The 13,402-nt window shown below is 37.2% G+C and overlaps 1 protein-coding gene across 1 annotated transcript; it reads right to left on the reverse strand.

Annotated features, from left to right (window-relative positions):
- Positions 1-12,380: 12,380 nt before the first annotated feature.
- LOC138384435 (olfactory receptor 4C15-like) lies at positions 12,381-13,316 on the reverse strand. The gene has a single exon (XM_069469938.1). The coding sequence runs from the start codon at positions 13,314-13,316 to the stop codon at positions 12,381-12,383; it is 936 nt and encodes a 311-aa protein (XP_069326039.1).
- Positions 13,317-13,402: the final 86 nt, after the last annotated feature.

Raw genomic sequence — 13,402 nt, forward strand, 5'->3', positions numbered from 1 at the left:
GCCTTGGTCTCCCAGAGTGCTAGGATTACAGGCGTGAGCCACTGTGCCCTGCCTATATATGCATTTATAATGGAAAATAAATACTCACAGGTTATAGGAGCTGTATGAGCATTCAAGAGATAACTTCCAGCAGAATTATGTCTCTTGCTCACCCCTCGAGTATTTATAAGACTTACTTGTGTATAACACTGTAAGTTCTCAGGCAATATTTCACTATTAAAAACATCGTAGCCATATTATTATTACTCAAAGCTATCAAAAATTATCAATCTGTCTGAATGATACAAAATTCTATACTTTCTCAATGCTGTGTTTTATGAAAAAATATATCTGATTCAAACATTTTTCAGATTCTTCAAATTTCTTAACATAATAAATGAGAACAAATAAATCATTAAGAAATGCTCAAAAATGTTAATCCATGTTACATATCCCACATGACAATTAAAATAACATAAATCAGTAGATCTATACTATGCCAAACTCAATGACATAAGATAAAAATCACTTATACACTATGTGATTTTTTAGTTTTCATCAAGACCCTATTCAAACATATGATCACAATCAATACCTAAATGTTTAACTTTCTTTACAGTAAAAACTGTTTCTTATGTAAATGATAGCTGTTTTCAATAATTGAGCATTGATGCAGGAGGGATTTGAGGTGTCAATAAACATCTAATCAGTTCATCAGATTGTTTTCCAAACAAGATAAATTTTAAAGAAATATCACATTTTTCCAAGTTAATATTTTCATAATACAGTGAAGATACTATCGCTAAAACCTGCATGTGGTTAAATGGACTTTTCTGACAAATAAAGAAAGCAATAATCTGAGAAGTTAAATTGCCAATTTCATATACAGTCATGGTCAGTTTTGTTTTGTTCTGCTTTGTAATTTTGCAAGGGTAGGCTGGTATGCCTGCATTACTATAGTTTCAGAGAGCTCAGGTTCCAAATTCTGGTTTGGAATTTGAGCTTCAGAACACATATACAGCAAATGTGTGTCCTTGGCTAAATTATTCAATATCATCTGTGTATGAGAATTATAATAGCACCTCACATAGAGGGTGGTTTTAAGGATTAAATAGGACAATGCAAATAAAGTTCACAGAAATTTTCTGGCAAATAATAAACACTAAATAAATTCAAGATACTACTTACTATTATGTGTTTCCCCATATAATTTTAGTGCCACATTTTTGCAAGTGATATTATATAAATTTCTCCAAAGTCCACTCTCCTCTCTATCCAAAAAAGCATTCCCTATGGGATAGATGGATTCGTCATTATTGTGCACAGTTATGGAGGTTGTCCTTTCCATTCCCGCTCACAGTACCGCATGGAAATCCACTGTCTCTCTCCATACCTCCTTTCTTTCTTTGAAGTCTATGGGTAAAACTAAACTTAATCTGAGGGACCTTTTTGTAAAGGTGCATACTGTGGTGTTTAATAGTTCCATTCACTATAGCTTAAGACCTTAAAACGTCCTGGGGACAGCAGATGGTGACAAGCATTTTACTTCCTCTATTCTCGGTGCCTTCGCACCACCATTGCTGCTGCTGCTGCTGCTGCTCTCACTTTCTCCACTGCTGATCCTGCCACCAGCAATGTCCTCCACCACTTCTCTCACTTCCCATCTCCCCTGTCCCAAAGCAGCCTCAGAAAACCAGCAGTGTTTCCAACCCCCCAAGGCTTGTGTTCAGGCTACCAGACCTCCACAGGTAATCACCTATGTGAGGTCCTTTGCAATTTTTTTCCGACTTTAGTGAGGATAATTGACAAATAATAAATGTATGTATTATAAAAAAGGGGAAAAGATCAATGTAATTAACCCACAGGCAGAAATAGATGTAGGCATTTTCCTTAAGGTTCTATAGATCTTTTACCTAACAAATTTCATAACCTCTATTTCCACAGAAACTAAAATATTCTTTCTAATAGGGCATAAGTGCAGGTTCATGAATTTAATGAGTAACTTGATTTCCCAGAACAGGATTACACATTTTGTAAAAAGGGATGATAAATTTGAATATCAAGATGTTATTTTGGGCATATGAAGAAAAGAATAGAAATAAGAGACTGGAATAAATATTTGTACATCTATGTTCATAGCAGCAACTCAAGTGTCCATCAACTAATGAATTAATAAACAAATGGTGGTATCATCTACGATGGGATATTAATCAGCCTTAAAAATGCATAAATTGTGATACATGCGCCAACATGGATGAACCTTGAAGACATGCTGAGTGAGCTATGAAGGAAACCAGATACAAAAGAAAAACACGTTATGATCTCACTTTTATGAGGCACCTGGAATAGTCCTATTCATAGAGACAGAAAGTGCAACAGTGGTTACTGGTGGTTAAGGGGAGGGGAGAATAGGGAATTATTGTTTAATGGGTACAGAGTTTCAGTGTGGAATGATGAAAATTTTTGGAGATGGTTAGTGATGATGGTTGCACAACAGTGTGTTATGGATATTTTACAAAAATAAAAAAAATCAACAGAAATAAAACATCTACACAGAACCAGAACATTTAAAAATACATACACAGTGTACAATTTATAAAGAGCTATAGTAATCCTTACTATTAACTTTAATGTATTAAGATACACAGTAAATAATTTTTGGGTTCTCAAACTTATGTAAAACAATCTAAAAGAAGTTATTGTGAAGACAGTCTATATGTCACATTATATTGCTGTATTGTGTTATGCATTTTCTCTATTTCAGTTTACATTTAAACAAATCTACTAAAAATTTTTGGGAAAACTATGGCCATTGCACTCATTCTGATAATATTGTATAAAGTGAAGGAAATACATGTGTTGTCTTATTCTTGGAGATTCTGGCAAAAAACATTTGAGACCAAATGATAAAATCTTCTGAAGAAATATACATCAATCATTCAAAGTAAGCCATTTTGCTAGTATTTTAACAGCAGTGAAGACTTTTTTGAAATATGTTACCTGTGTTTTGTATTTCATCATCGGTCACTTGTTACAAAGCCAGGCTTCTGCAATTTTACCTTTGCTCCTAGAATATGACAGCTTATTTTGATAGCAGACAAGTCAGAATTGCCACCATATCAATTCAGGTGTGACTGCAAAGAAAAGAAAATGACACACTCAGTCACCAAAGCTGTAAATGCCTTGTCACACAGGGATATGTCTCTTTTTACCTGCACATAGAATGACTGTCTTCTTCACCTTTCATAAATATTTTACAGTTTGGATTATGGAATTATCCAGAGTGAGCTTCAAGAATAACCAGTTTATATGATTGATGAATCATCAACTTTGAAAGCAGCCAGGAAAATGTATCAAGAATTAAACAAATTTAAAATTTCACCGATCTAAATAATTTGAATAAAACTTTTATACTATTTTTAGTCAATAGTGCACAAAACTGGAAAATCTGAAAAATGAGCTTTGTTTTGGATATTTTTAAAGCATTTGTATGATAGCTTTAATATGATTCATGTCTAGTAAGGTAATGGCTTTTATTAATATTTCATATCTTGATGGTAACATTGATCCCCAAGGAGAAATCTTCTCCCAGATAAGGAAAGACATTAATGGGCACTTAACAGTAAACAGCAAAATACTTCACTGATTTGTTCAAACTGTTTATTCCCAAGGCCACTTCCAAATTAAATCCATTGAGGAATCATGCCCCAGAGAAGTGAGACCTCTCTCCCACATGTTCCTCCCAGTGCATCCTATATTTCTAGATTCTACTCCTAGACGATAACTTTAAAATAATTAAGTGTTTAAGAAGACTGAGGATGAGTCTCCAGTCCCTTCTGGCTAGTAGGGTTTCATTTGAGAAGTCTGCAGTTAGTCTGATAGGTTTTCCTTTGTAGGTTATCTGTTATTTTTGTCTTACTGTGCAAAGGATTTCCTCTTTCGTGTTTACTTTGGCCAGTCTGATAATTATGTGACATGGCGATTGCCTCTTCACCTTGAGTCTCCCAGGAGTTCTGTGTGCTTCTCGTATCTGAATTTCTAGTTTTCATCCCAGGCCAGGCATATTTTCTCTAGTATTCCAAGAAATAGATTTTCCAGCCCTTATGTATCTTCTTCTCTATCCAGGATTCCTATAATTCTTATATTTGGTTTCTTTACATAATCCCTCATTTCTTGTATGTTCTGCTCTTGTCTCTTGCTTGTGTGTTCTTTTTCTTCACCTGATTTGTTTAGCACATAGGCATTATCTTCAAGCTCTGAGATTCTCTCCTCTGCATGATCCATTTTATTTTTAAAGCTTTCCAATGTGTTTTCAAGTTCCTTGAATGCATCCTTCATTTCCAAGCTTTCTGTTTCTTTTTTTGGTAATATTTCAATTTCTTTAGAGAATTTTTCATTCATTTCCTGTATGGTTCTCATGGTTTCTTTGTGTTGGGTTTCTATTTTCTCTTCAATTCCCTTGAGTTTCCTTACAATCCATATTTGAAATTCTTCCTGCGTCAATTTAATCATTTCATTTAAATTAGTATCCGATTTTGAGGGTCTCATGATTTCTTTTGGGGGTGACTTTTCTCTCTGCTTTTTCATTTTCCCTGTGTTCTTTCTCTGGTTCTTCCTCATCAGGGTAATTGATTGAGAACTGGGAGTGCTAGGACTGGTTTGTGCCTTTAATTTCAAGCCCCCAAGGGATATTCCTTAACAGGAGTGGGAAGAGGTGGGCTGGTCTTGTATTGCCTTAGAAGTATTTTGCCAAGTTGGGTTACCTCTGACCAGTTGTCTTCATCTCTTGCCAGTGGAGATTAGTGAGTTTGGTCCCCCAGCTTAAGCTCCCATGTAGTGAGTCACACCTGTGTGTATAACTCCACTGCCATCTAATAGCTTGAGATGGAGGGCACTGTGTTGAGCTGTGCCGATGGAGGGCACTGTGTTGAGCTGTGCCGTTACCCTCTCTGTCATTGGTTGTAGATTGTGTGGAGCAGCCAGTTATTGAGGTAATCTGATGTCTCTCTGTTGGTTTTTTGTCCCCGGGCGAGCAATACTAATGCCCCAATCTTTAGGAAGGATCTTGCCACTCCCAAGGGTTACTTGAACCCTATTCCCCCTTAAAGTGGTGGTAGGAGCAAGGCAGATCCCAGCTGCTGCCCACCAGCCTATATGTGTGTGCTTCTATGGTTGCTTGATCTGCCATTAGGAGGAGCTGCTAATATGTTATTCAGGGCTCTTGCACCATGCTTGGGAGGCTGCTTCTGATAGGAGGGGTTACTTGATGCACCTGCTGTTTCCTAGAAAAAGTTGGAAGGCATCAGTCTGCCAGACTTCAATCTTTACTATAAGCATATAGTGACCATAAGAGCATGGTACTGGCACAAGAACAGAGATAGAGACCTTTGGAATAGGATGGATTTCCTAGATATAAAACCATCCTCGTATTGTCATTTAATCTTTGCCAAAGCAGACAAAAGTATACATTGGGGAAATAGTCTCTATTCAATAAGTCGTGCTGGGAAAACTATATAACCACATACAGAAGATGAAAACTGGATCCCCAACTCTCACTTCTCACAAAAATCAACTCACAGTGGAAAACTGGCTTAAACCTGAGGTGTGAAACTCTAAGGATTCTAGAAAAAAATGTTGGGAAAACTCCTATGGACATCAGCCTAGGCAAAGAATTTATGACAAAGACCCCCAAAGCAATCACAGCAGCAACAAAAATCAATCCTAGATTTTTTTAAGTGGATTCTCGTAGACCTTTATTGAAATGGCTATTCTGTGTCTTTAACAGGAGGAAGGACCCGAATTCAGTTGTGTCTTCTTCTCACTCTTACTGTCTTCTCCCCCCTTTTGCCTCCTTTCTAGCACTTGAAAAGGAAAAGTTGGCATTTAAAAACATGATGATTCATAAATATAGGAAATGATCACTCCAGTTTCCAAATGCAATGGCTGAGATGCTCACTGCAGCTTTCAAAGTCCCCGACTTGGTGCCCTCACTTGTTTTCCACTTGTCCTCCCAGTGCTCCAGTCACACCTGTCATTTTCCATGCCTCATAAATACACCTAGACATCTCACTCTCTGAATATTCCATATCTCACAGAAGCTGAATGACCTGCTGTCTGCTATGACCTCAACCCCCCATTTCTACCTGGGCACAGAGTACCCAGTTCAAGTACCAGCTGCTCAGTAAAGCCTTCTCAGATTTTCCCAGAGCTCTCTTACTATTAATGGCCTTCCACTGTTAAAATATGTGTGTGTGTGTGTTATTCATCATGTATTTCTTATGTGTATCCCTCTCTCACTTTTCCTTCAACATCTTTTGTCCATTTGATATTACAGTATCCCACAGGCACGTTGGCATGACTCTGCTTTGCACACTTTAAGCTGGGAGGGAGAATATAGCATTGAGCAGTTAGCGAGGATATGGACCGGAACCCAAGCCTGAGTGATCCACAGCAATCCCTCTCCCATGCTCTGCCCACCCTGCCGTGCAAGGCATCAGACTCCACCACGCAGGTGGAGCCAGCATAAAGCCAAGCATCAAGCAGATGCCAGTGTAAGCTGGGGAATCCTGAAATATTAGAATCTTTTCATCATTGGGGAAAATATGTCCCTGGAACTTCAAGATTCTGAAGAGACAGAACTAGATGACAACTTCCCTAAGTTCTCCTGAGTTGAAGGCAAGAGAGAAGAAATAGTTCAGCTGGGCTTGAAAATGTACCTTTTTTTCTTGTAAAAAAAAAAAAAAAAATAGAGATGACATCTGATACAAAGCTCACAGTTTTCTCTTTTTCAATTCAGTTTACTCAGAAGATAATCATGTGCAGAGTGTCTAAAAGGTGTAAATTTTACTTTTGACTTGTCCACTCTGCTGGAGAAGCTATGGGGAGAGGAGATATTCCACAGACAGCCAACCTTTCACAAGGAGACCCGAGTTAGACTCCAAAAATAAGTCTAAAATACCAGGAAAAAGTTTCTTACTTCTGCTTCTAGAACGTTCTTAAATAAAAAGAATATATTCCACTATTCTGTATAGAAACATCTCTATAAAACCAAACAGCTCTAGTAATCCAAAATATTCTCTGGCAGAACATGTGAATTAGACATGTATGTTTTGTCTGTCAAATATTTACAGAGATTTCATAAAAGTTCACAAAGGCCCAGTCTACAGAGGGAGAAAGACCACATCCCTTCCCACGCAACCTCGAAGGATTTTCTCAGTAAGGTATTTGGCACAGTTAATCTAAGACCACAGCAAATCAGGGGCCAATTAATCCCAAGCAAGGCTGTCAACAGGCAGATTCTGTCCTCAGAGCCCGCCTCCCCTCTTCCCTGTGATAAGGGACACTTCCCACTGCAGTGACCAGCTGCTCCCTCAGGCATGCCCTCGGAGTCACATTCAGGTGTAGACCAATGATGGTTACCTAAAGCTTTCTTCTTTTGTCCAAATCTTTTTGAATGGCCCAGATAAAGACTCAAATAGATATTAATACCAGTAAAATTGAATTCTAAATCCATCATTTGTATTTCTATGACTTTAGGCAAGATTCTTAACTTCTTTTAATTTCCTCTTCTGGAAAATATTACCATTAAATATAATACTTAATAATAATGGTAATAAATTATTAATGATGATCAATAATTATTATTAATACTAATGATATTTATAAAAAACACTATAAGTAATTATAATGCAAACAACTAATAAAAATTTCTGTAGTTTCTAAAATATTTTGAAATCAATAAATCAGTAAAGGAAGGGAGGGAATAGAGAGAAAAGGAATGGAAAGAAAATAATGTTTGTTTTAACATATTTTTATTTTAAATCTCCCTCTGAACGTATAATTTACATAACATACAATGCAGCATTTTAAAATGTATAGTAGGTGAGTTTTGACAAATGTATACACCCATGTAAGTACCAGCACAATGGTTGGTATTTATCATTTTATTTGTTTATTCAAAGATCCGCATTTTGGCTTTGTTTATGTTCTCTTCATTTTTATATTCTGAGTCTGCTTCTGTGCCTTCTGCTCTTTTATTATTTGATTTCATTACATGGTTCCTGCAGAGGACTATGAGGGAGAATCTGTTCCATTCCTCTCTCCTGCTTCTGATGATTTGCAGGTAATCTTTGAAATTCTTTAGCTTGTAGATGCATCACCCAATCTCTCTGCCTCCCTCTTCATGTGACATTCTCCCTGTGTGCATGCTTTTCTCATTCCCTTTTTTATAAGGACACAGATATGTCGGATTAGCATTCACCCTAATAACCTCATCTTAACTTGATTATCTGAAAATTTTCTATTATTTTCAAATAAGGTCACATTCACAGGTACTACAGGTTAGGATTTCAACATCTTTTGGGGGGATGCAATTCAATCCCTAATAGTCTTATACAGTTCCTAAAATTGGGGAAAAAGTACTGCCTGAATCAGGCTGTCCAGATTTCCTCCAAAAGCTGTTTTAGTGGTTTCTTCCCCATTCCACCCCCGGCAGGGACCCTCCACTGGTGCAGTGCCCAGACTCTCCACCTCTGGCCCCTGTCAAGAATCAAGATGTGTTTCCAGGGTAAACGTGGCCACAAAATTCAACTCACTTCTTTGAAGATCTTGTCTCTCTAGTCTTGTCCCTTTCAGCTTTTGTTTTCTCAGTACCTCATACAGGTGATTTTTATGTTGCATCTGGTGTTTCTAGTTGTTCACAGCAAAAGTATTTTTGGCCATGAGTTATTGCACTTCATTGAGGAGAGGAACCCCATTTATGTATTTTTATTATGGTTCATTCATTAATTCAAAACATACATATTGACCACTTACTATATGCCAGACACTATTTTAGACACTGGGATTTAACAGTGAAGTTTTTTTTTTTTTTTTTTTAATCATCTGACATTAAGGTCACAGTAAAGTTTTTGAGAAAGATAAAATACTTACGCTTATATAAATTATTTTCTAGTGTATAAACAATAAATAAAATAAATAAACTATATGACATGCTAGGTAATGATAAGTATTAGGTAGAAAAATTAAGCAGAAATGTAGGAATAGGAGTCAGAAAATGTTAGTTGGCAGGATTTGCTATATGGTGAGGTGGTCAGCAAATGCATTACTGAGAAGATACATTTGAATAACCAACCAAAGGAAGTGAGGGGATAAGACATGCACATACCTCCAGGAAGAATAAATGAGACACAGAGAATTATTTTTCATACTTTCTTAGGCAGGAGTGTATCTGGGGTCATGTAAAAAGTTGACAGGAACAATGGCTTGTATGTCGCCATGCAATAAAGAATTGTGAAAGTTGAGCACTATTAGAAGGAAGCTGAAAACAATGGATATTGTCTGAAAATTAGTGAGTATGAGATTGAGATTATAGAAAGTTTTAAAATGATGGTCATGACAAGGCGTCTGGTAGGACCATGGGAGTGAACAGCTGAGATAGATAGATTAAAGGATAAGATTCTGAGAAGGAAATTGGTCAATTGGTCAATTTAGGAGGCAGTATATTGGAAGGTTCATCTATGTGGATTTTGAAATCTCCAAGAAGTATGGCAGAACCACTTTGAGTGACAGTGAGCCAGGAGCTAGCACTTTTAAGGTACAAGAGGAAATGATCCTGGAAGCAGTGAATGATTTTTATAAGGAAAAGTGGAGTCTGGCATAGTCAGATTTAGATTAGAAAATCAGAATAATCATGAACTGAAGCAGGGGTATGAGCTGGAAGTAGCAGTGAGAAGCAACCAGAATGAAGTCTCATCTGTAGGTCTTCATCATGAGAACTATGGGAGAAGAAACATGCCTCACTTAAGTGGAAACATGGAGAGGAGAAAGAGGAAAGCAACAAAGGAAAGGAAATGTTCACATAAGAGATTGGAATGGTAGAAGATTCTGCTTATTATTGACCTGAGATCCAGAGGATCAAATGAAAGGGGATTTGGGGTGTATGTTGGGGGATGAAATTTATGATGAACACAGGGAAGTTATAGTGCTAGAGGGATTCAAAATACAAACATTCTCTTAAAAAACTGGCAATCCCTAGTTGGAGAAAAATTCATGCAATATCTTCAAATTCAGGGAACTCACAAATCTTTTCGACTTGCTATGGAATGTTTTGGAAGAGCGTAATCCACTATACTGTTACCTGTCAACATAGAAATTTTTTTACTGCTATTTAAAATAGTACTTGGCAATAATAAGCTGTCAATAAATGTCAAATTGAATTTATTTTGAGTGAAAAATATTTCTGTGGATATTCCTGATGTTGCGTGCCTGTGACAGGGCTGATAATTGTCCACTAAAACCCATTCTCCCTCCTGTGCAGTAAGAAATGGGTACTTGTCATGACGAACCAAGTACAGCCTACATTACTCAGCCCCCTGTGCATCCAGGTGTAGCTCTGGCACTAAATTTTTCTATATGAACATAAACAGAAGGGATATGTGTAACATACAAGGTAAAATCTAAAATGTTGCCTTCTGTGTTCCCCAAGTTTATTTGCCCTGTAAACTGAAAATAAAATCTTAAGATCACGGACCACACTTAACTTATTAGAATGAATTTTATCATGCCTAAGTCAAATCAACAAAGAAAATAAAATGGAAAGCTAAAGCAATAACTGTTGTTGGGAGAATTTTGCAAAATTCTGTTCATGAACCTAGTTGGAATGAAAAAGGTTATGTGCATGTCTCTCAGTATTTGTATTTTCATATACTAAATTTCATGTTTCCTTTTTTCCTTGTATATTATTAGCAGAGACTACAGTGCGAAGTTGGGAGGTCAAATAATTAAAATCAGTTTGAATTTTAGTGTTTCATGGATCAGGCATGAATCTGTGTTGTTCACAACAATCTGGACAGAATAATGATTTATTTTGTAGTATGTCAAGTCTTCAATTCACAGATTCATAAATCAATTGAGCCAATGATATGAGACCATCAATCTCTAGCTAGTTCTTAGGGATAAAGGAACTACTTAACAATAAGAACCTCTACATGAAGGGAAACAGACATTAAGAAGCTGCCCTTTCTACGATGACAGATGATTGACAAGCTGGGGAAGGAGGCAGGAAAAGCTCCCCAGCATGTAAGCCCTTGTTGCACACTTAGTCTGCTGCAGTGCACAAATTTTTCAGACAATGTTTTAGATCCTAATCTTAATCCATCATGGACTTCCCCATGTGTGATCACTGAAATCTTACCTGTACTCTGCCATATCTCTTCTGAGAAAGAAAAGTAATATTATACACTCTTCTACTTTGGGATTGTTATGGAATATTAAGGGAAAAAGAAAAATATCACTTAGTGCTTTTGTTTATAATGCTTAATTAATACGCATTTTATTAGTGTTGATGTGATACAGGAAATTTAGAAGTTTTACTGCAAATAATTTTATTACAGAAGACACTTGGAAACCTAAGACTCCTGAACCTTAGCTACAAGAATGACTTATAATATGTGTCTACGTGTGAATGATCTCATTGATAATTATTCAAATAGAATTATTTCACTGGATAGACAAAGTCAAGAAAATTCCAATCACCAAATACAATGACAAGCAATCCTCTTTAGAAATCTGCTTTTTGCTCTCTGATGCGTCTGGCTTCTATTCCTCTGTAGGGGGAAGTCAGCTCACTACATCTACAGCTTTGATACCGGTTTGATAGTAAGCTGGTCTCTCAAGTGTTCCCTTAGATTGTGCTTGGAAAAGAGATAACCATTGCTAACTCCCTTGTGGAATCGGTTCCCTCTTCCTCTCCTGTAGTTGGTTGGTAGAGGGTGGTTACCGGACACAAGAGGAACTCACCTGTAAGCATGGCTGGATCAATCATGTTGTTTCTCAAGAAATTGACCAAATGACTCAAATTCTATAGCAGTTGGTAGTTAATCCACATTAAATGACGGAGTCATGTGAAACAGAAACAGATATGGTTGAGGTTCTGTGAATGCTCTGGTCTGTGCTCTTCCTCAGTCTTGGCTGTTCTTTCCTCATTGACACTAATATCAGTGCCCCAAACATAACTTTCTTTCCAACTGACATAGTTTGGGTAAATTTCTGTCCCTAATTTCTGAGATATTGTTGTCTTCCTTTTAAAAAGGTTTCTCAATGCATGAAAAGAATGACAAGCAGTCTGATGAGGTAACTTATCTTGTAATTCTTTTTTTTTTATTAGATTCTAAGTAAATATAAAGTTCAACATATTTTAATTTACATACGTGATATAGGGCTTCCAACTCAGAGTTGATGAGAATCAGAGAGTGAAAACATCATTTTATGACCCACATTAATGCTTTGTAATAACATTATGTTACCTCTTTCTGTACAGGTATATCCCTTAAATTTTTGTCCAAGAATAATTTTTGATGTTTTTATTCTTTACCTTGACTTTATAAAAAAAGTTTCATATTTTATTTTCCATCAGAAACCACCACCAATCTCTTCCATACTTTCTTCATGGCATTTTTTACCTCCTTATTCCTGAAAGTATAAATCAGAGGATTGAACAAGGGAGTTAGGATGGTGTAAACTACTGCCACCATTTTGTCAGAGGAGAAAGTAGATGGAGGTCGTGTGTATACAAACATGCACGGGACAAAGAACAAAACCACAACAGTAATGTGAGATCCACAGGTAGAGAGAGCTTTTCTCCGCCCTTCGGAACTATGAGTTCTCAGGGAGAACAAGATGATAGCATATGAGACAAGCAACAAGGAGAAGGTTATGATGCAGAAAAAGCCACTGTTGGCCACTGCAAAAAAGCCAAAGATGTGGGTGTCAGTGCAGGCAAGCTCCAGTAATGGATGCAAGTCACACAAGAAGTGATCAATAACATTGGGGCCACAAAAGGGCAATTGGAATATAAAGAGTATTTGTGTCATGGAATGCAAGAAGCCCGCTGTCCAGGCTACCCTCATCAGAATGCCACAGAACCTGCGGTTCATGATGGAAGAGTAATGCAAAGGCTTGCAAATGGCCACATACCGATCATAGGCCATGGCTGTGAGGATAATCAACTCTGTCCCACTGAAGAAGTGTTCAGCAAAAATCTGTATCATGCAGCTTTCAAAGGAGATGGTTTTCCTCTCATAGAGGAAGTCCACAATCATCTTTGGGGTGAAGACAGAGGAGTAGCATGCGTCTAGGAAGGCCAGGAAAGCCAAGAAAAAGTACATGGGGGAACCCAGTAGAGCAGGGTTGCTGAGGATGGTTATTACAATTAGTGTATTGCCCCCGATGGTGGCAATATACACAAACAAAAATACAACAAATAAGATTTTCTGAACATTCAGATTCTGTGAAAGCCCCAGGAGGACGAACTCAGTTACAAAGCTTTGGTTTTGCATGATTTCCAAGGAAAAGGTGACACCTCCAACAGTGATCATAATGTAGCATCTGTAGTTATAACAAAGAAAAATTTGCTTCAGTTCAA

Source organism: Eulemur rufifrons, chromosome 6 (genome assembly GCF_041146395.1).
Source record: "Eulemur rufifrons isolate Redbay chromosome 6, OSU_ERuf_1, whole genome shotgun sequence".
Lineage (NCBI taxonomy): Eukaryota > Metazoa > Chordata > Mammalia > Primates > Lemuridae > Eulemur > Eulemur rufifrons.